The sequence below is a fragment of the Chaetodon auriga genome, chromosome 16, assembly GCF_051107435.1.
Source record: "Chaetodon auriga isolate fChaAug3 chromosome 16, fChaAug3.hap1, whole genome shotgun sequence".
NCBI lineage: Eukaryota > Metazoa > Chordata > Actinopteri > Chaetodontiformes > Chaetodontidae > Chaetodon > Chaetodon auriga.
This window is the reverse complement of record NC_135089.1, coordinates 8,131,173-8,159,046: the sequence shown is the minus strand read 5'-3', so window position 1 is coordinate 8,159,046 and position 27,874 is coordinate 8,131,173. Positions and strand designations below refer to the sequence as shown.

Here is a 27,874-nt window from a genome sequence, read left to right as displayed (position 1 = left end):
ATATAAAACGCTGTCTTCCTTTTTTTATTTTTTTTTTTTTACACAAACTCTTTCAAAAATCTCCCTCCCCGTTCAAATATTACACCACCCAGCCCTGACTCGCCCCTTTCTAAACCCCCTCGAAGTGTAATATAAGCCGACGAGAATTGCAATACAATACAGGCACTGGAGAAAAACACCATTAGAGACAAGTGAGGAGGACGAGATGCATTCGGATTTCAACCCATCCCCGGTCCAAACAACGTCTCCAAGAACAGAATCATAACTCACATCCACTATTATCCAACAAGAACAAAGATAGAAATCAAAACTGTTTTTTCAGCATCTTCTGTTTCTTAACTTGTGTAATGTTTGTCTTTTTATCTCGTACTGTCGACAGTGTGCCTTCTGTGAATTCGAAGACAATTTGATGCAAAAACTAACTGGGAGCTCCGTCCAGTCCCGCTATTTTCTCTAACCTGATTCAAGTAACCGCTACAGAAAGGTTGGTAAGTGTTTGTCGTCTTCCCCTGACTGTGCCCTTCGTGCAGAGGGAACAGCAAGGAGCTCCTCATCTATTCATATCGCAGCTGATCCAGTAATGTGACTGTTGTGAACGGGCCAATGATGTGGACATGTCAAACATTAAGCCTCAAAGTGTAATGCAAATAATGGTGCGACGCTTGTAGTGAAATCATACTGTAACTGAACGGCTGGACCTTTCCCTTCTTCTGCAAACAAGTTCCTGTTGTAGCTTTAAATGAAAAATACAAAGCAGGATGAAAACTTCAACTGATTCTGTCTTTGATATTTACTTGCTGGAGCTATGATAATGCATATATTCAGGGATTTTAATTTTTGTCACTAGCGACCTACCATGTTTTAGGACAATTAATTTAGCATAGAAGATAATGGGTTGTTTGGCATAGACATCGGTGGTGGAGTGTGTTGGTGTGAAGGTTCAAAGACCTAAAGAGGAAAAAAGAAAGATCCAAAATAAACAATTATTGTAGTATAAGAAAATACTTCTTTACAGTAGATACTAGATGATGAAAAAAGGTCTGCACAACTCCTACTCCTGGTTGTAAATGTTATTGGTTTGTCCGTATGTGCAGGCCACAGAACATAACGGTCTGTTTAGGAAAGGGGTGTAAGGCAAACTGTACCTTCTCTGCTGAGAAATATACATGATTTACAGTATGGAAGTTGCCCCCCCCCCCAACCATTTCATGTGTTCACTTAACAACAATCAAAACAAAACAGAACATAAAGACCAGTCTTCTTCACCAACTCAGACATCTGGCAGTTTCAAAATGTGTCTGCACAGTCTGTCAGTACATTATCAGAGCATTTCATAGATATTGGGATCTTTACTTTTGCAGTTTGTCATTGCGCCCACGCACACTGTGAGAAGCAAGTGTGACAAAGGCAACTGTGCCAACAGGGGTCCTCTTTCTCCTGTTATGAGTTATCAGGCAGGCAAAGCCAAATTCCCAGGAAATAACATCCACGACAACGAGACCATCCCCGTGCGTTCAGTCCACGGGGGCCAAACGAGCCCGCTCAGCGTCCGTGCTCAGTCTCAGAGGGGCCGTCCACAAACCGTCCGTGTCCCTCTGTGGTGCGCGGTCGCCAAATCTCTCTATAGAGGAAGTTTGCATCGTCCGAGTTTTTTCCTTTTTTTGTTTTTTTTTGTGTGTTTTTTTCCTTTTTTTGCAGTTCCGTTTCAGTTTCTCCTCTCCTCAAAATAGGTTCTCCTCAAAGATAGCCATTAAGTCACTTTGGAAATTCATGTCAATAGTTGCTGCCATCTGGAGAGAGAAAAGAACAACTTAGCATTTCCTTTACATTCCTCGGACTGCTTCTGTAAACTGCTCCTACAGCTACAAATGTCTGTACATGCAATTAGAATTTGTTACTGCTTCTGTCTGCGTTCAAATTAGATCTTAATCGATGGTGCTCATATTTGACATTTCACCATCTTTTGTATTAAAATGGGACTTAGCGTCATTAAGCTCCATAAAATTTAAGAGTGCTAAAGACAATGATCTCACCGCTTCTCGCCTCCTCCTCTCCTGCTCCCGGCGGCGTGCTAGCTCCCTCTGTTGGTCCAGTGGGTTCTGTGTGGTGGGCTGTGGTGGTGTGGGGGGTTGAGGAGGCTGCTGAATGGCAGCCGGCTGGGGTTCTTGCTGCTGCTGTTGTTGCTGCTGTTGTTGTTGTTGTTGCTGTTGTTGTTGTTGCTGTTGTTGCTGTTGCTGCTGCTGCTGTGAAGGAGCTTGGATGTGCTGCTGCTCCAGACGCCTGCGTGGCTCCTCGTGCACCCTTCTGCTTGGTTCCATGATGTCCTCGTCATCTCGACCTCTGGAAAGCATTCAGGCCAATAATTCAAACCAGGTGAAATGGAATATTTTTCACACTGTAGGAGATGTTAGAGATATCCTTACAGCTCCGTCTGGTGCCATTCTAGATGTCTCACAGGAAAATTGGTTGAGCCAAATGTAAAACTCAAATCACTCAAAAACACACACATGGATTAAGATCTGAACAGAACTACTTCAAAAGTTTGCATTTCTAAAATAAAGGATGAATGTAAGCTTGAGATTTAAAAGCAGGTGCTGTACATGAGGTTTATTATTGAGGGGTTCAATGAGGTTCAATATCTTGCACATCTGTGGCCCATTAAAAGAGCTGTTTAACAACATTAGTTTGACCTTCTCAGTTTCAGGTGAAGCAGAGTATTCAGGACATTATTAAAACAACACGGTGAGGAAAAATCGCACATATAGACTCCCTGATGCCAACAGCCTCACATCAAACCCAACCAACCAACCAAATGAATTCTAATCTTTTGTAATTCACATCTGAAACTACCTGACCTGCAGTCCACTATATGACCACCAGAGGGCACAGCATCACCTCAAAGGGTTTGCCATGTGTTTTGGTCCTAGAGCAGCTCACCCAAATACACCTGTAGCCACCCAAGTTCTCTTTGTTTTTAACTAATGGCTGTGCCTTTACATGTTGAAACCTGTACAATGCTGATGTTGTTTTACGATACGGTACGATAGGTAAGATGAGATGAGTGATGAGTGGTTCTTGTTCTAAAATTGCCTGGGTTGCTGTAACATTCTTTTATCATTCTTTCATATTTAGTTTCATGGAGCAAATATGCAACAAATGAAAGGCAGGTGTATCTCCTCAAACATGATAGTCCCTCATGAGGTTAACATTGCAGCCTCCTACATATATATTGTCCACAGTCTTCTTCTAGACAACCTTACCGTAGTTTGTCCTGCTCTCTACGTAATCTATCTTTTTCCGCCTGCTCGGCTTGGGCCTTCAGGGCTTTCTCCCTCTCCTCTTTCTCCCGCGCAGCACGACGGAACTGCTCAAAACTGTCACTCGATGACTTCACTGCAGACAAGGGCGTAGATGTGGACTTTTGTGCCAGGCTGGCCCATGAGCCCATATTCTTCAGTTTCACATCCTGAGAACAGACACACAAAGAAGTGAAGAAGAGCCAAATTAGAATCATGACCAAAGCAAAAAATCTTGCAAGATGCAATCCCCTAAAGTTCATACACATATGACTGAAAAAGGTATGAGATCATTTTAAAAAGCGATTATTGTACCCACCTGTACCTTTTTGGGGGCAACAGGTGCCTTGGACTCTTGCTTGAACTTATCCTTGTCTTGCAAAGAGGGGGGTGGTCCACTGGGCTCAGAAGAGCGGATGACAGGTCGTGAGCTGTCCATGGACTTCACATCTGCTCATCACAAGAACACATACACGCGCACACACAGTCTCAATAACTTGTCCAGTTTCTTCTTCTTATGTATTTAAACCACAGAAAGAAAAACAAGAGGCTGTGGCACTCACTCTGTTGACCGTGGCCTGGTTGAGAAGGCTTGATATCAGGATGTTTGTGATGGTCTGGTCTCATTGCAGGGTTAAATGGCTCTCCTCTCATCACTGGTGATGGAAGTTTCTCCTCCTTTAACCCACCTTGATTCCCAGGAGCCCTCTGCTGCATCACAAGCAAACAGAGTTTAAGTTAGAGACAGGAATGACGTCAGTGCTGCACAAACCCCCCGACCCAAAAAAACACTGTATCCAAACTGTGGCAGTATTCACCTTTTTGGGCTGCATGTTGTGAGGTGGAGACTGGTGAGACACAGGTGGGTACTGGGGAAGTTGTGGGGAATGCATCATGAGAGGGGAAGAGTTGTCCCTCATGTGAGCTGTCAACAGAAGGGAGGAGCACAAAACTTCAGCCTACAATTAATTTCTACAGTTTCTGCTTCTACAATCAGTTATACAGTTTTATCTCATCTTCACAGACTCACCAGTATTGTATGGGTCTGCCTTGGTCGGGCGAGGGGAGGGCTGTTCTTGCTGCTGCTGGATGATCTGCTGTGCTTTATTTGAGGGCATGGATATCTTATGTTGTGATCCCTGGGACTGACCAGCTAGTCCAGGACCCTGCTGGTAGTTCAGTTGCTGTTGTTGTGGCTGCTGCTGCTGCTGCTGCTGCTGCTGAGTGTGCTGCATGTGGCGGGCCTGGTGGAGAGGCATTTGTTGGGGTGGGGCCTGATGTGATGGGGCTGGCTGAGCCTGGGACTGAACAGGAAGCTGTGGAGGAGGAAGCGTGGTCTGAGAGGAGAGCTGAGATTGTCCCTGGATAGACTGCAGGAGAGAGGTCTGTCCTGGTTGTTGCTGTTGTTGTTGCTGTTGTTGCTGCTGACGAGCCTGCGCCTGGAGCGACTGCATGGATTGCTGGGGCTGACGGGTTTGCTGGAACTGCTGCAGGTATAACTGTACTTGGTTCATAGGCGTTGTAGACCCTGGCTCTTCATCATCTTCCAGCAACATCTGTGGAGGCTGCGAAGACAGCAAGCCCTGGGGTGTGAGCGTTGGAGGGGACATGGGCCGCTGGTGCAGGGGCTGAGGGGGGTGAAGGATCTGAGAGGAGAGCTGGTGCTGCGGTGGTGGTGCCACTGACTGGGGCTGGAGCTGCTGCGGTTGTTGTTGTTGTTGTTGTTGTTGCTGCAGGGTTGGCTGCTGCTGAGGAGGTGCTGGTTGCTGCTGAGGGGGTTTGGGATGGAGAGGCGCTGCCTTGTGACTGGGTCGAGAAGGCTGCTGAGGCATGGAAATGTGCAAAGCTATGGATGCACAGTTCCAGGAAAGAAAGAAGAAACAAAACATATAATCAATACAAATATGTTACCCCAGAACTACCTCAAAATGATCCCCACTGTAACATGAGTAAAAGCCAATGGTGTATTACAGACACTACTGCAGATTTTTGATGATGATCGCGATTTTTCAGCTGACCTGAAAGATTTGCCTGCCATTGAGGTAACCAACTACCTGGTCATCCAGACGTCATTTACTCCAGAAACCAAATGAAAGCATACAAAAGTATGGAGACATACAACTTTTTTGTTAGCGGCTGGGTCCACAGCCTTGGTATCAAGGTACTCTGGGGCTTTTGGTACTTGATAAAAGCTCCTCATGGTATCTCAGTTTGATCCATTTGAACAACTGTAAATGGCCCAAAACATAGGCAATTTGAATGTGTGTTATAGTGCATCCTATGCAGAAAATCACTTCCTGCCCTCCATCTGCAGTTCGCGCTACAACAAAAGAGTGACGTGGCGTAATTCGCAAACAACCTATTTTGAAAATTGCGTGGGTACTTGTTGACTGTGTAGGAGCCATTATTCTTGGAGGGACTGCAGTTACACCTGCAGAAACAATGAAATTCCAAGTAGCCATTAGTATTGTACCTTCAAAAGTACAGCACACACACACACAGCCTTACCTGGAGATGGGAGGATGGGATGCTGGTTGAGGAAGGGGTGGGTCTCAGGGGACACTGGCCCAGCAGAATGAGCGTTAAGGTGTGGAGGTGCAGGTGAGGAGGAGGAGTTGCTCGTGTGGTGGGACATATGCATGAGGGGCTGGCCGAAAGGTGGCAGGGACTCAAAGCTAGTCTCCAGCAATTGCGAAGATTCAAGAGCAGCTACGGGGGGAACAATGAAGCCTGCAGGAGATGGCTGATGCTGCTGCTGCTGCTGCTTCAACTGACTGCTGGACTGAAGGCCTGCAGCTTGGGAATGAAGGCCAGTCTGAGGAGGGCCACTCTGAACGTGGAGATGCATCTTCTTGCCCTCCTTCACAGACGGGCCCTTCTTTTTCTGCTGTTTTATCATTCCTGAAAATAAGTGAAATAAAGATTAGGCACTTCATCTTGTGTTTTGATTACAGACATTTTGACTGGTCACATTTGCAGCAACTCACCTGTCCCCTCAGCTTCACTGTCTGTGCTGGAGGCACTGCTTTCTGAAGAAGAACCAGTCTTTTTGGAGGTAGCCATGGACTCCACAGGCTTCTCAACTGCAAAACAACAACTATGTGTTCATGCATTTCCAGAAAAAAATCATCAAATGTGAAATTACAAAGAGCAATTTCACAATTTTGCAGTTCTAAATAAACTACAGAACCTTCAGGTGTTTAGACAGAGAGTGATAAGTTCCCCTAGCTGCTTACCTGGAGCCTTTTTCTTCTTGCGGAGGCAGGAGGACACATATCTCTCCAGCTCGCGCAGAGTGGAAGGCTTTAGCGTCTCAAAGTCAATCTCGATCTCATCAGGGTTTGAGTTTTTGAGTGAGGGCTCTCTGGACTGGATGATATGCACTACACGGCCAAGCTTGTCCCCAGGAAGCTTGTTGATGTCCAAGCTTAGCTGCCTCTTCTCCTCGTACGTCATAGGTTTACACTTTTCCCCTATAGCTGATGACCCGGCTGCCACCAGGTCATCTTCGAGGCTGGGAACTGGCTGCAGGTTGGAGGGATGATTGCTTTTCATCCCCTCCTTTTTACTACAAAGATTAAACACATCAGAGGATAAACAAAATTGAGTGAGGGTAATACTGAATTGTGCAATGGCAAGCTGGTGGCTAAAGAAACACCTAATATAGAGCAGTTACTTTAACCAAATGCCTGACACAGAGAAAGTTTATACAAATTTAATACCCACCTCGGTTTCTTCTTAGGAACAACCTCTTTGTTGTTATTGTTACTGGTCTTGGTCTTCTTAGAGAGCTGCGACACAGGTGTAGCATCCTGGATCTCATCTACAAGGCTAGGCACGCTTCCTTTTTTCTTGTGTTTATCTTTTTTCTTCTCCTTCTTTTCCTTCTCCTTTCTCTTTGGTTTGCTGGCTTGTGGTTGGGACAGGGCAGCCAGCTGCTCGTGAACAGCCTTCAACTGTATCAAGAGAAGAGACCAGTTAACAACAAAGAGTAACACGGGTAGGGCAACACATTTGCTGCCACATTAAATCTTCTTTGGTTACTGACCTGTTCCTGGAGCTCTGCCAATCTCTGTGCTCTCTCCTCTTCAGAGTCATCTGTGGAAGACTCAGACTCAGAGGACGAGTCACTGGAGCTGTCCGAAGACGAGGCAACAGGGGCCAAAGGAGGCTGGGGCTTAACGGGGGCAGGATGGTGAAGCGTAGGAGCTGGAGGAGAAACCAGAGGCTTGCTCTCAGGTTCATCTGGCATCTTGGCAAAGCGCATCTCAAAGACATCCTATAAAATGAAAAGAAACACGAGTTATGCAAAACACATGTATGTTTGCAGGAACAGACTCAAAATGCCACAACAAACACTGAGACAGAGTTTTGCTGCGCTCTAATTGTTGTTCACTTTTCTCTGAAAGTGGATGCTTGCAAGATAGCTAACACATGGGAGAATAATCAGCATTCCAGTTCACGTACTACTAAACACAGCTACTGCAGTTAATTCATTGCAAGCACAATGTTACATAAATAAAAAACATGGATTACAAACATTGTGGTAAAGACTATTATATTTTCAAATATTCAATAATATTAATAATATGATTTTGGGATAGGGTCTACCCCAAGTTCCAGGGTTAAATGATGAAATATCATGATGGCCGATATCATGGTTGATTTTTAAAAAGACCCCTTAAAGTTTATATTAATGATCTGCCAGCCATGTTGACCTAGGCAACACTATTTGCATGTTAGACAACACTTACCTGCAGCTTACGTGCCATAGCTACCACCTCATGATCAGGTGGATTATATTTGTAGCAGTTGGAAAACATTAATCGTACATCAGCAGCAAACTCCTGGGGTTCCCGGTATTGCCTGTTCTCCAGCTTGGCCTATTAAACACACCAAGGATATTAATTACTTGCCATGCCACAAATTCTCTTTTAATACCTTATGGTGCCGTTGACAAACTATGGCATCTTTAACACACCTTGATGGTGCTGAGGTCCATTGGATGTTTGATGATATCATGATAATCATGTAGTCCCAGTGCATCCACATCAACAGGTTTGTAGAATGGCCAGGCATAAGCTGTGTGCTTCTTTGACAGCATGTCCCTAACCAGACTAGCACAGTATCCCAGCTGATCCTGTGGTTTGGGGCTATGACCTCCACTTGGTCCACTCAGTCCCATACCCATGCCTATGTGATGCTGGGAGTCTGGAGCATCCTTCTTCATCAGTTTCGTAGGCCGGGTACTCTCTCGCCTAGGTAGTGTCTTCCCAGATTTAGACTCTGCTGGTGAAGACTCACTCAGTTGGTCATTTGCTGTGGGCGTTGTAGTGTCTGCTTTCCTTTTCTGGCTCTTTCTTTGCTAGATAGAGGAGAATATAAAGAAAGCAGAGAAATAGGGCAAAAAGGGCAAGGGAATAAGTGATTAGAATGAGATGCCAAAATGTAACCGCACCTGTCTAATGCTCTGAAGCATGGTCAAAAATGTGCCCACCTGCCCAAGCATATTTCCCTGTGTCAATCACACTCACTTTGGTCATGGTTACAGGGTTCTGCAGCATGGGGGCAGTGCTCTGAATGGACGCTGGGGGAAGGGAAGTCTGAGCAGGGGGAGGCACAGAAGTCATGATGGGAACTTGAGGAGCGCAGTCTGATTGGCCAAGGGAGTAGGGAGCTCCAAGTTGTGGTGCATGGCTGGATAACGTTGGGGGCACGTGGGACGGCAGGGCCTGCATCAAAGGCTGGGGAGGTAGTGAAGGCGGGCCCTGCACTGGTCCTCTGGTCTGCGGAGCTGCTGTGAGGTTTGACAGACCACGTGTTTGAGGAGTCGTGGACGAAGAATCAATTATGGCCCCTGGTTTTAAGTTCAGACCTTGATGAGAGAACAAGACACTTCAATAAATATCCCATCCCACAGAGGCCAGCTCCAAGAACATGTGTTGACGACAAACAATAGTGTAAAGGAGTAAATTGCATACCTCCGTCTCTCCGGCCCCGGCCACGTCCCTTCCCTGTCATGACAACTATCTCAGTTTCTTCCTGAGGCATTTCTGAGACCTTTTGGAGGAAAGCCTTCTCTAGAGCCTCAGCCATTAAAACTATGTCATCTCCAGGCTGCAGGGGGAGACAAACACTCTTAGCAAAAGTTGAGGCTTATCAGAATATTTGGCACTTTATGGTATCAATGGCTCCAGTGTGCAGTACAACTATGTTACCTTGTTGTATATGTAGCAGTTGGTAAACATTGTGTTGAAGTCTTGGATACATTCTTGGGCATTCCAGTAATAGCTGTTCTCAAGCCTTTTCTTGATTGTTCCCATGTCCATAGGATTTTTGATTATTGTGTAGTAGTCCTGAAAAGATTGCATATAAGTTGTCAAAAATGCAAAGAAAAAAAAACTTGCCTCTCTCAATTAAGCAATCCATTTTTAGCAGCATTTTTACAAATAACTGTCACTAAATCGCTAATTTTGGATTTCCTCCGTCATCTTGTAATGCATATCATCTATTAACATTTTCATTTCAATAAATCTTTTTGGTGTCAGTGATACCTAATCAGCTGCTGTCCTTGCCAACAAAGACTACTCAAAAATGAAGATGTATGACAAAGTTTGTGAGGTGTTTTCTTTTCTTCTTGTGCTTATGTCACAAGACTAAAGCAGAGCAAAAGATGAAAGAAAATGAGCCCTGATATCTGAAGTAAGCACACAAACAGAAAAACAAGATGGGGGACCTAGTCGGTTTACACAACAATACACATAAATAATTACAACTCAACATGAAGAAAGATATAGATAACCTAGTGGCAGTTTCTATGTGACATCCATGACAGTTTTGAGGTATGTGGATCCATACAGGGAGACAAAGCTAGTACTCACAGGCAGGTTAAGTTTGACTGCATCCACTGGTGCATGAAAGGGCCAGGCAAACTGGTGCTTCCACAGGGCCTTCACCACCATCTTGAGCAGGTACTGCAGCTGATTGGTCTGGCGTTTTGGCCTGCTGGGATTGATGTACTCTGGAGGTGAGGGGTTGCCCTGTTGCTGGGTGTGCCCCTGGCTGCTGCTGCTGCTGCCTGACATCTGCGCTGCATCCAGGCCGTCCCCCATTCTGACAGGGTTGGCCGTGGGCTCGGGCCCCGGAGCAGGAGCTGGAGCAGGGGCAGGGGTAGTGGTGTTGGCAGGACACCAGTTCAGTCTTGGCCCCGGCACAGACTCCACTGACAGAGCACCGCTGATCCCATTGCACTCCTCGCTGGACTCTCTAGAGAAAGAAAAAGAAACATACTGTCATTGACATGTCTATAAACATAGTCTTCAATAGAATTTCATGTCATTAACAAAATTTTATTGGAAATCATGAACCAACACATAGTTAAGTAGACCTCTGATATCTTATTTATTACAACTGCACTCCTAAAGGTAATATAATACTGGTCATTAACCCCCGTTTTTCGTGTAATGTTGCCCTTTTTTCTTCTGTTGGAGCAGCATACTGTTATCCAATATGGCTTGGTACTGTCCACCATCTGTATTGGGTGACAATATGCTAATGGAATCAAGTTTGAGTATGAGTAAAAACTCACATTACTCCTTCTCTCCTGATAGACCAGAGCCCCGCTTCATTGATTGGGGATAAATAAAACAAATGCACAGATTCATGCACACTGGTTTGAATGATGAAAAAATGTCAAAACACTCACGGTGCCTTCAGTCACCTTTGCTATTAAGAGGCAAAAAAAAAAAAAAACCCACTTGACAAATGCACTATGTGTTCTGTAGCAACTGAGAAGGAACAAAAAAAAGAAAATCCAAACATAGAAAGCTAAGTGTCAGCTGTGTTTAATGGTATGATTTCATGTTTCCTGTTGACATTTCCCTCCAAGTTCAGTATACTGTTACTCAGGGATAAAAATAATATCACACGAGTTCATGGCAATGATAGGCTTCATTTTGCATCAAATATTAATCTGAGGCACACATGATGACATGTAGAAAATCAGTATATCCCATGGCTGTGAAACAGAATTAATTTCTGTCAATTCAAACTGTCAAATATAGTTCTACTCAGCAGTTTAACCACTACTATAAATTAGTGAACAAGTTATAATAAATTGCAGTAAATCAAAGTGACAGTCCTTCTGCTTCACGCTATTTTACTGACTCTCATTGGTGTTGTAGAGCTAACCATGCATTAAACTGACAACAAGCTACTGCAACTTTCAGAAAATGACAATCTGACATTCACACACACTTCCTGTGTGTAATGAATGTGCCACTATCAAACAGTGAAAATGTTCATCATCTTTATCCAAAGTTTTTCATTTAGACCAACCAACGGTCACAAACCCAAAGAGATTCAGTAAACAATAATACAAAACAGACACTGCCGACAGTAATTCATTTAGACGTAGAAATGTTCCAAGGACTTGTATCATTCTAAAATGACACCCAAGCAGCTCTGAGGTTGTTTCGGTTTACATTTGGCGCTAGCATGTGTGCTCTTGTACTTTTAATAGATCTTTGTCTTCCCACTCTGTTTTAGGACCGGGAGTGTTTAGGGATGTGGGCGGACAAGGGTGGAGGGTGGAGGGTGGAGGGTGTGGGGGGTAAGAGTTAGCGTCATCTGGCAGCTGAGGGACCGTGTGTTTCACTGCACAGTGCTCAGTCCTACATAATGTCCTCTCCCAGGCAGTCAGGGGCATCATGTGCAAGATACATATAAAGGCTCTAGACAACAAGCAGGCCAAATAATAATCTAGAAATGCCTAACTAAAAATAGACTGGTGAACAATTATGTTAGGGAAATAAGCACTGATCACAGGGTTGTGTATTCAAGCTTTTAATAGAAACAAGTCAGTCTTCAATTCTTACACACTGAAAGACCCCCTCCAAAAACAGGACCTTAAAGATAACACAAACAAACACACACACACACACACACACACACACACACACACACACACACACACCACTGTATAGATCTGCGACTAGTTTCTTCTTCATGAGTCACTTTCTGAGAAGAGGGAAGCAGTGTGCACACCACATGATCACTGCCTTGGACCCCCCGAGGCACTCAAACACAGCGAAGAATCTGACTAACTGACCAATATGTTGAATGATGGCACATGAAAAGAAACAAAACTAGTCTAACACAGATGTACTTTTGTGGCTGGGGAAAAAAAAAAAGCACTGAACTTCCTAGGCCCAGGGCATGAATGTGTACATGAAGCCCATGGCTCATTTCCAGCTCAATACTTCAAAACAGAGAAAACTAATATTTCAAAGCCTTGCTGAATTGGGTTTACAACGAAATTAAACAAATGACAATAAGACCAACAAACCGGCCATAGTGTAACAACTTTCAGTGTCACCAGCTTGAGTCTATCAACTTTCAGCCTAACGAGCCTTTTCCTTCTGTATGGAAAACCACTCATATCGTGCCAGCATCACAGGCTGTCGGCTACATGGCAGGTACTTCATTCCAGCCACATATGAGAGGCTGACCATATAAAAACAATTTTTAAAAACTATAAATTATTTGTGTTTTATTCTTGACATATGAGTAACTCCCCACTGTGTGCAGAAGCTGATAAGAAGCACTGCCAGGCGAGACCCAGCACTGAAGGGGCACGGCCCAAGCGGAGCCCAGTACTGGGGAGGTTATAGTTGGCAAGACCTCTTATCTAAACCTTCAAGATATTATGTTAAAGAATATAATATGGGACGCAACATCTCAAGGGGGTTCAGAGACTTGACAACTTTCTGGACACCGGCCTGTTTGATCAAAATATTGCTGTGACTCTGTTTTGTCTGTTTGTGTGATTCCAATAAATTTTCTCACGAAGTGGTTTATTACAAATTTCCACCACACCTATCAGTTTCAATATCAAATAATCCAAAGTGTGGGGTTGTAGGAAAAAGAAAAAAAAGAAATAAATGACAGGTAACCATATGACTGCTTGCATGTGCTGCCCCATCGTCATACTAAGAAAAATAAATACTTACACCATAACAGGCCAAGTTACAGCAGGTGCTTTCAATCACAAGTCAATCATCAAGTAAAACATATGAGAATGTTGCCGGTCATCTTATTTACTGCCTGGTACTAAGAATTTAGGAAGTGTCTCAACACAAGCAGTTCAGGGAAAAAGTTACCAGAGCAGAAACGATACCTCTCTTACACAGTTTCAATGAACTGTATTGGATTGCACTGGATTGTACAGGTGTTTCATGATTTTGTGTCTAACCCCTTTGTTTTAGAGACTGCACTGGACACTAGTACACTACTACTACACTCGTTGTTAGAGATATGAAAACAATTACAGAGCAGGCCACTCAAAATGTCTTGCCAGCTTGCCTTGTCATTGGGCAAGCACACTAGGCTCTTTAAACATTCTGCACATGAACCAAATAGTGCCCTCTACAAGCTGGGTCTTGGCTGAGCTGGGCTTAAAAAGTAAGAGCGTAATTTTGTTTAGTGTAAGGCTACACAAAAATAGCTGACCTAGCCAAACTAGAAAGACAGCCTTTGGGAAAGCTGTTAGGAAGTCTGACAGATGATGAACTTAGATGACTGCTGTCATTACGGACATGTAAGCTTGCAATCAGAATTGTGTAAAGCAGAGTTTTGTTTATTACCCCATTTAATTTACTTTGGTGTAAAACATGTGGTAGTTTATTGCAGTTCTATTATATAGCATTGCATTACAGTGTGTAAGAGTTTCTATTTTTCTGGTTACTCTAGCGTAAACTACCTGTATGATTGTGTCTGTTGTAGATATATGTATGTCAACTACCAAGAGTTGTTAAATACAATGTGAATGTGAGGGATACTGCTGGGGTCAAGATAATAATCATACACAAATTACTTGTTCTGCCCAAACACTGCTGCCAGTATATTTAAAAAAGGACTGTGTCCTCTACTCAGTGATACTACTGAGTTGTCTTGGAATCTTTTATGGTGTCTCCATTAGGAGGTTGCAATCTTCCATACAGTAATTATTCAGTAAATTCAATAAAGAAGTGGTTTAAAATAACCTTTCCGTTTCAATTTGTCTAAATCCAAAACCATGTCCACATAACAGACATAGCCAAAATCTGGAAGGATGCTGACTTAATGGCAAAAGCTTGAGGGAAGATGCTGAGGGAAATGTTTTGTGCAACTGAATCAATTACTCATAAAGAAACACAGACAGGTACAAGGTACAGTACAAATGGCTTGGGGCACCAGCAGCACTAACAGCTCTGGAGCCAACACTACAAGAAGTCAAAAAGGTGGCCACAATATGCTCCTCCAGTGCTGCATGGAGCAAGGTCATGTATGTATGTATCTCTCTATCAAGCTATAGATAGATAGATAGATAGCCACACACAGACACACACAAACACAAATACTGCCAGATGGTCTTCACCAGCTCATTAACATCAGCGACAAGTACACTCAGAGCTAGTCAGTGACATTACAGCACTGCAACAACGACAAGTGTAAACAAACTTCTGGGAACACAGAGACAGATGCAATAAATGAGTGAGCATGACCAAGACCTCCTGTAGGATTCTGCTGTTGCATCTGTAGTACAGGCATAGATATAAAGAGCCAATACTTCCAAATGACTCACTGGGTTTTCCCACTTTGTCAGACTTCCCTGCAGTCTATCTTGTGGTTCAGCTGATAGTAGTTTGGTCTGTTGGTCCCTTGTGCTTCTCAATATTGCTCTTTCACACGCATGCACAAACACATCACACTATTGTCCAACTCATCTGATTTGCATGGTCATGTTGGACACATTTTCTGCCTTTCATGTACAGAAAAGCCATTTGTGAAAAAATTGAGGCGATTTACCTCAAATTGCAAGGTTACACCTTGTAACATGTTAACTTCATCAAAAGCAAAGCTTTTTCCTAAACAAAAAATTCTCAAAGCTGGGGTTGGTAATGCTGGACAAACAAGTAAGAGTAAGTTAGATTTTGCGAGCATGCAGCCAAAAATCCTCATTCCTGCCTTCATTCCTCCCTCCAAAGGCATTCCCCTGAAACATGAGCATGCACTGTCAAACTACTGTTGGAGGACGAGTCCACAAGAGAGCGTTGGGGAGTATTGATAAGAAAATGGGACCCTCTAATAAATACATACATACACAACTCTGTCAATCCCCACAATCATATAAACACAAGCAAAATAGCTGTCATGAACATACCTTTCACTCTGAAATTCAAGGGAAATATTATTTTAGATTTTTGTCATGAAAACAACCGTGTTCATATTTTTGTTCACTGTAGTTAGATCCCCAATTCTATTAACATTAAATTACACTCAAAATAGTTCTTTAGACTTTAGACTGCTTCTTTATTGATCCCAATTTGGGAAATCATTTTGTTGCAGTAGCAAAAGGTTTGTTCTGGAGGTCTGTAAACATTTAGACTTTCTGACCTTGAGCAATAATTGACTGACAACCAATCAATATGATAAATTAGTAAAAACTACTCTGAGAAGAGTTGACCCTTCACCTGGACATACATCACTGCAGTGGAATGTTTTCTGGGGAGGAAATGGCTCTGGTTACTGGGGGGTGCACATCACACACCAGGAAATCTGGTTCTTCATGCAGCATGACACTGACTGTCCTACATGGAAGGGGGAGAGGCCTAGCAAGATGTCTGCATCCTTGATGAAAGTAAATTATTAATCATTCATGTATGGGGGTGGTGGTCGATTTCTGGCAAAAATGTAGGCTTGCAGATTCCACTTGAGGCCCTCACTAAGTGTCAGAATGATGGCCTGTGTTTTGCCTGAAAGCAAAGGAATAAATAATTAATAAACCACTGTGACAAAGCCAAGAACACCACTCCCTGCGTATCCACCAGCCTTCTCATTGTTTAAAAAAAAAAAAAAAAAAGTGAGACTTTTGAAAAATGATGAGGCAGACACCCACGTTCACTTCTTGGCTGGGTCTTATCAGTGACGACGTGCCTTTCCCAAATTCGTCAGGCCCCTATCACATGACCCTTTTCCACAACATCAGCCTGTATATATCCATGAGCCTTGACTTGCATTTGTTAATTCAATGTGGTAAACAAATTGCAGGCATTGCTGCCCTTGCTGTCTATGCTAGCAGCTGTTGTGCTGTCAGATTCTGGATTTTATCATGCTACTACTCCCTACATGCGCAGGAGGCAAGCACCAAACACCAGCAAGCGCATGTCCAGTGTATGTGAATGGCCATGTGATATGCATTCTCAGGTTATTCAGGCAATCAGGTGAAGATTATTTCTGATATGGTGCTAAAATGCTCGAATGTATTCCAATATATAACAATGTATTGATAGCATTGACGCTCTTATTTGTTGGTCTCTTTGTACTCATGTCTTTAATGTTTCTATTTTAGTTATTCCTGTAGATTGGTTGTAGATGAGGAATGTGGGGTTATATTTAGTTTTATGACCTCAAATAGGTTCTGGATACATTCAGTTCCACTAAGTAGCGTGATTTAGGAATGGGTCTGAAGGAGGCGTGGGAATATGGCCAAAATCTTCTATCACAGTATATGGAATTTACAGTAACGATATAAATCAGTAACGATACAAATCACAGTAACGATATAAATCACAGTATAGTAACTGTTATGTAAATTCAATTAAATGGTTTAAAATAACCATACCATCTCATACTCCATCACATCTGATTATGTGACAATGAGACCACACTTCAGTTAAAAAAACGACGACTCAGAACGTTCTTTCTAAATGGAAACTTTAACTTTCTGAAAGAAAACAACAGAGATGCAACAGAGTTGAACTGTGACTCTCATGTCACGTGAGAACTTCATAAGCAGTCCTGATGCCCAAATCTTGTGACCTTGTGAGGCAGCTGGATACTACGTTGCGTTGCTCGCCTGTATATATAGCAGCGACACTACAGCTGTTTTCTCATATGAAATCCAGACAAGGTCTGCAGAATCAGGTCAAGACATTGTCCAGAGTTGACCTTTCACACATGTAGCACATGTGTCCATGTCAGATGCTGTCACTGACTGGAAATACTAGTAGAGAGGGCTGGAAGAGGAGGACTCAATGCGCTATGACTGTTTTGCCTTCATATCAATACTACGTTTATTTGGACATATCTGCAATGTCAACAAGAGTGGAAAGCAATATACAGGCAAGCAGAAGACAGTACAAGGCTGCTACACTCTGTGATGTTATCAACACTGCCACTCACTCACATTGTAGCAGTGCATACACTGCCAATGACAGTGTGTAAATATGGCTAATGGGATAGCTGCTGTGGTAGAAATGGTATTGCCAAATATGTGCTGGGAATACATTTCTACAATTACACAGTATATACCATCGTACTGCCCAAACCAAGTCTGAATGTAGAAATAATGAAGGACACTTTCTCCTGAAGTACACCAATGAGGTGAATACAGGCAAAGACCAGTGTGCCTCACTGAATTATTACGTTATTAAACAACTGTGATCGGAATCTGTGATGAGGGCACCCCACAACACATTTTACATATGACAGGAATACCATGGTAAAAGAAGGTGAGATGTTGGTGAAAACAATAATGAGAAATTGCACTAAATGAGCGAAATCATTGATTCGCAAGGCTTTACAGCTAGTTCACCTATGAACCAATAGTATCAGAAGAGCCACTGACTCAGTGTGTCAAGGCCTGTTATGCTCTCCAATAAAGCCAGATTCAAAGATTCAAAGAATTGCATTTTCTCTTTCAAAATTTTTCTAATCTATTTGGGGAATAACGACAGGCCAAGCAGGAGCAATGATTTACTTGAAGCGCTAAACTAAGCAAGTATGTCAATAAAGCTTTATTCAAGGCAATGTATGTATGTATTATATAAACTTTGATAATTGACTGATTATTCATCACTAATGTGTGTGATGATCTGATATAGAAAAGTTAAGCTTAAAATCTGTATACCTACTTAAGGATGTTCCAGTGCAACGTTTTGCTTTCGCAATTTCAAATCAATTTTGCATCTGCTGACACCAAGTCCGAATCTACTATTAGAAAAAATTCTAAGAATTGAACAGACAGTATTACCAGCAATGTTATAGTTCCATCGAAACATCCACAGCTGTACAACAAAGCACCATTACGGTAAACATCTTGCATGACTATACAGAAATCAGAAACAACACTATCCAAGTGATGTACACACTCAGTATAACAGGCCCCCAGCATTTCTTGAATTGTATACTATGGGGCTGAATACTGCCAATGGAATTATATACTAGTAATACCAGTAAGTAAGACACATTAATTATGTATCAAAGTTAATTGTTATAGCTTTGTCTACCTTGTATCATGTGTGATTGGTCTGTTGCTACTGTGTTTGAGAACCTCTGAAACTCAGCTTCAAGAAAAACATGTTTTCCCAAGGTTTCTATGGTAACACTCTACTTCTTGGCCAGCGTACTGTATTTTTATTCTCGATGGTTCCAAATACTAGTCTTTGCTTAATGTTTACCTATTCAATAGTAACCACCCAGGATCTAGGTGCTACCTGAGTGTGTTTATAGACAGGACAGCTTTGTTATGGGCATGTAAACCAGAACTGATAAAATCTAATGCAATTCATTGTTTCCAGGTCGCAAACTTTAAGAGGTTCCCCTAGTATTGATTACATGATTTACTGTATGAGTCAGCCCATGAGCACACAAATTGACTCGAATAGCCATGAGTCAAGCACACTGTAACAGGAAAAAGCAAGAATCATGCCAGCTCTTTTAGACTCAACGTCCAGCTGGTTAGGACAAGAAAGCCAAACCCTACCAGGAAAAAAGAGCTTTCTACTACTGACACACACACACACACACACACACACACACACACACACAACCCCCTTCTTCCTCTGTAGTCCCCCTTCCCCCACACCCCCCTCTCTCATCAGGAGGTAGGTTCTTGGTTTCAGGCTGAAATCTGGGTAACAACATTTTTCTCAAAAAAATCTAAATTGGATTGTTGTGCTGGGACATGTAAAACTAGTGATAGTACTAACCACATGATGGTCCCAAGAACCATTACTCCAGGCTGTCTTTAATTTAACCTTCTTCCCATCTTTAAAACCAGAGTCTACCTAACTGGACAACATTACCTTTTCACAGAGACTGAATGAGCAATTTTTTCCAGAAGGGCGTCCAGTTTCTGAAAATCCAACAAATCGTTTGACTTGGCATGCATCTTGTAATCCATTTACGAACTCCACTAAACAGAAACAGACACCAAAAAACTAAAAAAAGGGGCACAAAAGAATTACAGAAGTTTGTTTTTCCTTTTCTCTCATCCAAAACACAGGAGAGATTTATTCTCCAGGCTCCAGTATGTATCTTAAAATCCCACAGAATGCGGTGAGTAATCCTTAGTGTAGTCCAAGCAGAGTTTGAAGGTGGCTGTTCTACAAAAAAAGGCCCCAGCCTGGAAAACAGCGGGTCCAGGCGGGGAGGATAGGCTGTGGAAGCCTACAGCCAGCAGGCTGTGTTAGCTGTGTGAACCGGTCCTCTCTCTACCCCATCCCCCTCTCAGCAGTACAACGGCCCAGTTGCCACAGGCTCTTCGCTCCATTGTGTGTCCTCTCCAGGGCCTCCCCAACTTAAATGGACACAAGCCACAAGCAAGAAGTGCACAAGGAGGAGAGGGGAAGGCGAGAGAGGGGAGAGAGGGCTCCGATAAGATCCAGGAGGAGCACTTTATTCCTCTAGCTCGCTCTCTCACCCTCTCTCTAGCACAGGCAGAGCAGCATGCAGTTACTCAACAGTAAAAATGGCTCTGCTATTTCCTCATTCAGGGGAGCCTCAGCCCACACACCCCTCCCTCCCTCTCTCCTACGCGCTTGCTCATTCCACCCCTCCCCTCTTTTCCCATCAATAGCTTGAGGTCCTTGCTCTCTCTCCTCTCTCTCTCACTCAGTTACACCTTTAACACCCCACCCCCGTCCTGTCTTTTCCTCCATCCATTTCATCATGCCCCACCCCCACTCTCTCTTCCCTCAGAGTGATCTTGTATATGCCTTCCCCCACCAATTTAAGGGTTTCCTTATCTGCTCTCCATCCTCTCCTCATATACCACTTGCATTCAAATTGTGGCTGGACTGCCACATTTTTTTGGTTGCCGTTTTTGTGCAAAATGTTGAGGAGAAAACATCTGATATTGGGCAAGATCAATAACATAAAGTCCACAGTCCCATAAGCACCAGCTGCCCTGGATCATGTTTAGATTCAAGCAGAGAACTTGATCAGGGTTACCAAAATGACCACTTGACCAAGAAGGTAAAAAAAACAGGTCCAATTTGAAAAGACCATTTTTTGTGAAACCCATACCAGGCAAAATAAAAATGGCAAATGTGTTTTGTGTGGCTACTTGGCTCTTAGAGCAAAATATTTTGTACCTCATAACCAATGAACCATATAGAAATATTCAACTCTGTAAATTAAGTTAATTAGTATCTGCACTGTTCCACCAACAACTTCAATGAAACCAGAGGCTACATATTGTACAGCTGAAAACTGCAGCATATCCCATGTGAATAATGTGGATGCAACACATAACGGAGGGTGACAAAATGGTTAAACTTGGGACATGAAGGAACACTGAGGGGATCAGAGAGAGTACCAAAGAGTGTGAAAGAAAGAGTGCAAAAGAGTGAGACCACCCACCATGAGGTCCTGTAGCCCTGAGGCTTCCAGTAATGACATTCATGACTGTTTGGTGACCACTCTGCACTGGCAGCAGGAAGTGGAGAACTCTTTTAAAGTAGTCAAACTGGATTGTTTCCAATAATAATCTATGATGCTTTGGTGTCTAGGCAAATATAACTTTGGATGTGACTGTGAACATATACTTTTAGCTCAGATCTTATCAAGAGACATGACTGAAAATGTGATTATTAACATAATATGTATAATATTACGTTATGTAACGCACAAAACTTAAAATCAAGTTCTTAATAGGCCAGGTAAATACAGTAGTGCTTGTAAAAGCTGCCTCAAAATACCCACATTATGCCTATTAAATGTCCAAAAGGACCAGGAATCTCTCTGCCATTATGTTAGAATGAGGGAACATATGTAAGCATAGGAATCACAACTCAAGATACAATTCCCAGGGACAGATGTGAAATAGTCACCCCATTTACTCTGCACCAATCATCAAACCTGCCCGACGGTGCTGCCTCTTAACCCTGCTCAAGTAACACTACACTTTTAACATCCTGTTTGTTACTCACCAAGAGAGAACATGAGGCAACTGTTTGATGGTGAGAGGAAAAAATGCAATCATTTGCAAATGAATTAGATTTACCAACAATGGTTCTACGAAGTGTTCCCAAGCCCATGTAGTGATATCCTTCATACAAGCGTTTCACAAAGTAGTGAAGTCCTTGTTATTGAACGACTGAGTCTTTCAAGCTTGCTACTATCATATCCAATCATGATACTATCACCTGCTACCAATTCACCTGCTTACCAGTGGAATGTTCCAAACAGGTATTTTGTTGCCCCTGTCCCAGTTTTTTAAAAATGCGTTGCCTGCATAAAATTCAGAATACAAATGTATTTACAAAAATCAATGAAGCTGACAAGGCAAAACATTAAATATATTGTTTCTGTATCGTTTTCAATTGGGTATATGTCAAAAAGTTAGGGTGACAGGAATGCTTTGAAGCCTCTACCATTGCCTCTTTCTGAAAGAGGACAGAGGAGATGTTGCACTGGCTACACCAAAAAAGTGGCAAAAGACTGATAAAAAGTGATAAATGGAGCTCCTCTATGGCGTTTCATTTATTCCTAAAACAGAGTACATACGAACCAGTACATACAAACCAGGGGCATGCCACGCCATGCATGTGATCCTAACACACAGAACAGTTTCTGCAAAAGGAAGAAACATGTTCACAAAGGGAGGGGGGGTTTCTGCTCCGTAATATACACTACCAGAAGCAAACTGACTGATGACTTCTGACCTTTGAATCAATCTTAAGTGTCACGTGCAGGCAAACAGGCACACACCTACACAGTTTCAAAATTAGTCAGAAGTCGAACACACAAGAGACGAGGCGAGTAAAGAGCCACCCACTACAATGTATACTTGTCAGGTGACTGGTGAGTGCAATGCACAACGTCTGTTTTCCCAAATGAAACAGGCAGCAGCTCATCTGTGCTGCAGCCAGACACAGTGTCCTCACAGACCTACTTCCCTGTCCACGTGCCATATGTACTATTCCCAAAGACAATACAGCAGCTGCCAGAGTGACAAAGCTCCAACCTACAGCGATTCAGAGGAGTCCAAACCGATGGCCCTGCCACTAGAAGGGTGGGGGAGATTGTATTCAGACACAGGGAAGGAGGGAGGGATGATAGCGAGAGGAAGGGGGAGAGCGAAGGAGAGAGTTGCATTTAGACTGGGGGTTGGGTCAGACGGAGAGGCAGCAATGCACACAGAGATGAGACTCTGGAAGGAAGTCTGATGGCACTTCCATTAATCATCAGAGCACCGGAGTAGCCTAAATCTATAGGGACCCAGAGTTGAGAAAACAGGGAACAGGCAATTTGCCAACTTGACATGGTATAGCATGCACTTGTATATGTTCAGTTATGCACTGGAAAAAACAATGGAAAGAAGGGTTGTGAAAGGGGTACTTCATAGCGATAACAGCCAGACTTGTTTTTGTCATTTGAGCATTAACTAACTGTAACAACAATTATGTAGTGGTAAAATCATGCTTTTTACACCCAGAAAATCTTTTAACAAGCCAGAAACCACCATCCAAGCATTTCTCACATCTTCTCTTCACTTTTGAAACATGTTGTACAGATATACTTGCCTAGGCTTCAGTGAGAGCAAAACACTACTTTTTCCTACTCTGGGATGTGGGAATGTCATGTCCATTTAAAGAGGTACTCCTCTGATATTTACAGAAAGACTGTCTAATGTTTGAAAAAAATAACCCCGATGATATTATCATACTAGCCCCAATAGGCACTAACACCCCATTTACATCTGGTATTAAAATGGGATCTGATCTTATCTGTTTAATGCATTCTCATTATCTTCACTGAGATCCCCAGTCCCAGTCCCCTCTTGCAAATGTAATAAATTAAGAAACAAATTACATGCCTCGTTAGCAGATGAGTGCAAGGCATACGTCACACACAAAGTTACTTCTTACTGCATATCAGGGCCTCTCAAAATTGTATGAACCAAACGGCAAGTCAATCTGGATCCAGCCCATGACCCTGCGACCATCAAGTGGCAGCCCAGGGGCCACATCTGTCCCACAGGATATTAATGAATTCAGAAAATGCACACATCTAACACTACTCACCAGTGGAAGAAGCCCTGTCCTGTGGACCACTGCCGCACATCTTCTGATGAACAGGCTACAAGACATTGTAAAGCATAACCTTTTCTATTTGGAAATACATTTTCATTGATTCATTTTTAAACTGTCGCTTGGGAGTCCTCCAATCTATGGAAGTGCAACATTGTGTTAGTTCACTGTAGTACCCCTTTAAGTATCTTTAAATTTATTATCTATGCATTTGTATGTATGTATTTACCTTTCAACTGAACTTTTCTGTCAAACATTTAGAAATCCTGAAATGCATTTTACACTCTAAACTCCACATCCTAAAATGTGTTCCTAATGTCAATCTATTCTACACCTCGAACTCTAGTGAAGTTCTACTAAGATTTGCTTTGATATTTTCCAGCCAAAGAGGACAGAATGACTGAGTGGAAATCAAGTTTCAAAACTTTCAGCTACAACCTTAATATTATATCTCAGTAATATAACAAAACTGTACAGAAATGTAAATTACTCGCAAATTCTTCAGACAATGAGTTCAACTGCCTGAAAGTCATCATAAACAAGTCAGTCTAAAATTCTTAAAGCAGCTATAATCAATATTTTTAGAATAACAATGTGTTAAATGACAATGTGAAAACAATGTGAAATGTCGAAGGGGTCACTCATAGTGATGAACCAGAGAAATAACACCCAAATTTGCTGCTCCCCTCAGCATTTACAGAGCTTTAGAGCTGGTTTCAGCTCATTGTTTAGCTGTCCAGCACGCAACTTTTCTGTTTTGGTTCACCCTCACAATGTTGTTTTCAGCTGCAACAGGCAGCTGTTTTCCACGAAAAAGCTCTAAAAACCCACTGGACACTACGTGCTCAGCACTAAACAGCAGACTGATAGTTAAACACAGTGGAGCATTGAACAACAAGAGTGCCAGATATTTCCTTCAGCACCTGGCAGACACCAAAAACAGAGCTAAATATTGAATATTGGACTTACATTTGCCAGGTGGCCAGATAAAATAAATAATATTCAGAAATATATAATATTCAAAAAGATTTCAGTCCCAGTTCCAGACTTCTAGGTATTACTCACTACTTGTATTCAGTTAATACCTAAACCCTGCTAATGTCTATCCCATGCAGCCTGGTACTGCTGACTACACAGTGGCACTTAAACCACCATAAACTGGTACCTGAATATATACAGTATGGATGTAATATATTTCATTTTTCAATATACTCTGTGCACTCTGTGGCACACATTGGAGAATTTTGACAAAAAGAGAATGAAGTTGTTGCTCGGTATAAAGGACATTAGGGTGGGGGGAAAGGATGAATATATCTATTGCTGACTGGCTGAGTTCTTCATCAGTTGGCCGGTTATGGGGCAGTTTTTTGTCATTTTATTTTACTAATTTAATGGTTTGCCTCTGAAGAACGAGTTGGAAGGAGTGAGTGTGTGGGAGAGAGCATGTATGACACAGAGGCAGAACATGAGATTAAATGGGCCTCGGGGTGAAATGATTAAAGACCTTAGTATTGATAAGCTCCAACGTTACCAGTGCTTCTTTGGTGCAATTTATGCATCTCCTCTACTCTGTGTGTTAGGGCTGAGCTCCTCCAACTATGATAATTACTGTGGAATAAAACCAATGCAAGTAAAAAGCCAATACTTCACCAATACCAAGCCAAAACTATCGATGCACCTGTTCAACAAGCATTAACGGGTAACATTTCAATCTGCTCTGTCTGCAGTCTCTAATCCACTGTCACTATGTTTTACACAAGCACAGCTCAGCTAACAGCCAATTGTTGCAAACAAGCTAAAACAAAAGCTGTCTGCATGTCATCTGTTTAGCTTCTTAAAATTCCAAATTCTTGTAAACTAAATTGCTGGCTGAAACAAACGTGCCCCTCCTCCCTCTACCAGCAGTACCTGCAGGCAGTGATTGACATCAGCAGAGGGAACAGGACAGAGGAAAGACAGAGGAAGGAGTATTTATCTTACTGACATATTAGTCAGATACTAGTTTCCATTAAAATTAAATGGAACACAAACAAGCAAACTATTGACTTAAAGTGACTATTAGGCAAGAGCTTTCTTTAAACACCATGAAGAACAGAAATCAGTGACTGGTGTTAGATTGGGTGGCTCTAATGACATAAAAGCCTTAATCAATATGGCGACAGACCACCATTAATGGCATTAGAAATGTCTATTCTCTACATGCAACTGTATGATAAAGATGCAAATTAATCAAAAGTGAGAAATTAAGCACATGCACTCATACTATAATAGATTTTGTTTGCTCGCTCATTTCTTCCACGGCCATCCATCCTTTTCATTCAGAGGTCATTCACAACTAGGCCAAGGATGGTGTTACCATGGCAACTAAACCAAAGAGAACAGAGCCTAAAAAGGGAATTTAAAAAAATAATGGAAAAAAAAAAGAAAACAGGGGCAAAATGTGTGCTCTTTAGCAGAGGGCATTAAAGCAGCCACATTTCTCAGTCAGACTGAAATCAGACCTAAATCTGTAGATTTAGCACACATTTAGATTTAGCACACATGCATTTTCCTTGCTGGCAATTTTTTGACACCCCAAAACATTCTGAGTGGTTTATCAGTTTCAAATGGAAAAACGACAATCATTACATACCCGTATTTTGAAGTATGTCATTACTAGCTCCACTCTGTGAACCCTAACCCTAACTGGTATCTGCAAGCACTTCGACCCAGTCTTTATTTACAAGCTATTGCTGCAATTCATTCATTTCAACTTGGAAAATTAATTTGCAGTACTGTGATTAATAGCTCAGCCCATGAGCTTGTTGGATTTACTGTTTACTTGGTAACTGCATGCCCTTTGAACCAATTCATTCTATTTATTTAAACACTTACAAAGTGTATTCAGTGATAACACGCATATACCTAACCAGTGACACACAAAATTTCATCACAAAACTGACCCACAGTTTTCATTCATTCCCAGTACACACAGGGTCCAGGTAACAGACTAATAAAATATTTTTAATGGACTACAGAAAAGGGTCAGGTAACCAGTAAAAGTAGACATGGAGCTTGTCACTGCTTCACTTTTAGTGCACCTTTAGGCAAAGAAGCCTATCCAAACAAGCATGTGCCTGCAGGTAGGTTAGTGTGTGTCATATACATCTGTATGTTGTAATATATTGGGCTATCAACTACTACGGCGACAGATAACCAAAAAACACGTTTCAGTCCTTTAGAATTGAGGATTCCTCTTACTAGGAAAAGCAGGGACGGTGTGCTAAGTAACGGGCCTCTGCATGAGTAATCTGTTTGAACTCACTAGTCGGTTGAATGCCACTGTTATGTGTCTACAATACCTAACCATATAAACACAACAGACCCAAACATATATTTCTGGGACAGGGACCATTTCCAGATGTGGTGAATAAAACGACAAATTGCAAAGTAATGACTGCTGGCGAGCGACCATCGTCGTGGAGCCAAGATCCTGACGTTAGGCCACAGGGCATAGATTATTGCCTGGGTTTCGAAACAGACGTCATTTCCATGCATAGCAGAACTGAAAGGGTACGGAAATAAAGACATTTTGCTCCCAAGATCGTGGCAGCAAGCTTTGGTAAATGAACATTACAGTTCCATTTTGTGTTATCTGCTCCATTGACTACATTCTCGTCTAATAGCCTCAGTCTGAGTGTGCGCCATCATCACCGTGACGGCGTCACCGTCTCCCACAACACAAGACAGTCGACGAGCAAACTAGCAATAGATGCCCAACACGGTGGTCGTACCAGCTATTGTTGTGGTATTTGTAGCGTAATTGTGGCCAACAGTGGATGAGGCAGGCAAGGGATGTCAGATAGACACACAATGTAGGTGCGGTTATTGTGTCTTTTGATAGACAACTGCCAACTAGCTTTAGCTAGCAAGCTAGTTAGCCAGAATAGGCCGCTGTGCAAGTGAACGGTCTCAGTGGGCGCCGGGCATCAGCGCTACCTTTTAAACCTTTACACTGCCGTTACCGTGTCTCTTGCTGTCTACTCATTCAGTTTAATGGGACAACATGACTGGCTGAATAATGTTTGAAACAACGGCGTTTACCTGGGTTTATCAGGTTGCCAGGGCGCGCGGGATCTTTCTCTCCGAGGATCCTGAACACCTCTCGTTGTCGATGACGTCACACGTAGGTCTATCGTTGAGGACGTAAAGAGCGTGTCACGGACTGCAACTTCTGAGAGG

The 27,874-nt window shown here is 42.5% G+C and overlaps 1 protein-coding gene across 4 annotated transcripts; it reads right to left on the bottom strand.

Moving 5' to 3' along the window:
- Positions 1 to 40: 40 nt before the first annotated feature.
- Positions 41 to 27,820, bottom strand: brd4 (bromodomain containing 4). 4 transcript variants are annotated; one of them, XM_076753018.1, is made up of 19 exons: positions 27,737 to 27,820; positions 10,178 to 10,562; positions 9,515 to 9,652; positions 9,278 to 9,413; positions 8,831 to 9,171; positions 8,278 to 8,661; positions 8,051 to 8,179; positions 7,345 to 7,575; positions 7,023 to 7,252; positions 6,533 to 6,864; positions 6,284 to 6,379; positions 5,805 to 6,197; positions 4,327 to 5,142; positions 4,115 to 4,221; positions 3,860 to 4,007; positions 3,616 to 3,746; positions 3,261 to 3,466; positions 2,034 to 2,340; positions 41 to 1,790 (listed from the first exon to the last, which is right to left on the bottom strand). In XM_076753018.1, the coding sequence occupies exons 2-19, from the start codon at positions 10,406 to 10,408 to the stop codon at positions 1,722 to 1,724; spliced, it is 4,425 nt and encodes a 1,474-aa protein (XP_076609133.1). In that variant the 5' UTR covers positions 10,409 to 10,562; positions 27,737 to 27,820; the 3' UTR covers positions 41 to 1,721. The 4 variants fall into 4 exon arrangements, with proteins under 4 accessions (XP_076609133.1, XP_076609129.1, XP_076609131.1 ...); XM_076753014.1 differs by lacking the exon at positions 27,737 to 27,820 and adding an exon at positions 19,424 to 20,084; XM_076753016.1 differs by lacking the exon at positions 27,737 to 27,820 and adding an exon at positions 19,424 to 20,084 and having other exon boundaries at positions 3,622 to 3,746.
- Positions 27,821 to 27,874: the final 54 nt, after the last annotated feature.

Excerpts from the sequence above, each read along its gene's own strand:
- brd4 (XM_076753014.1), bottom strand. The coding sequence starts at position 19,521 with ATGGATTACAAGATGCATGCCAAGTCAAACGATTTGTTGGATTTTCAG. Across the intron at positions 8,180-8,277 it reads TGGACCTCAGCACCATCAAG|GCCAAGCTGGAGAACAGGCA; the intron begins GTGTGTTAAAGA and ends TGTGTTTAATAG. Across the intron at positions 6,380-6,532 it reads CAAGAAGAAAAAGGCTCCAG|TTGAGAAGCCTGTGGAGTCC; the intron begins GTAAGCAGCTAG and ends GTTGTTTTGCAG.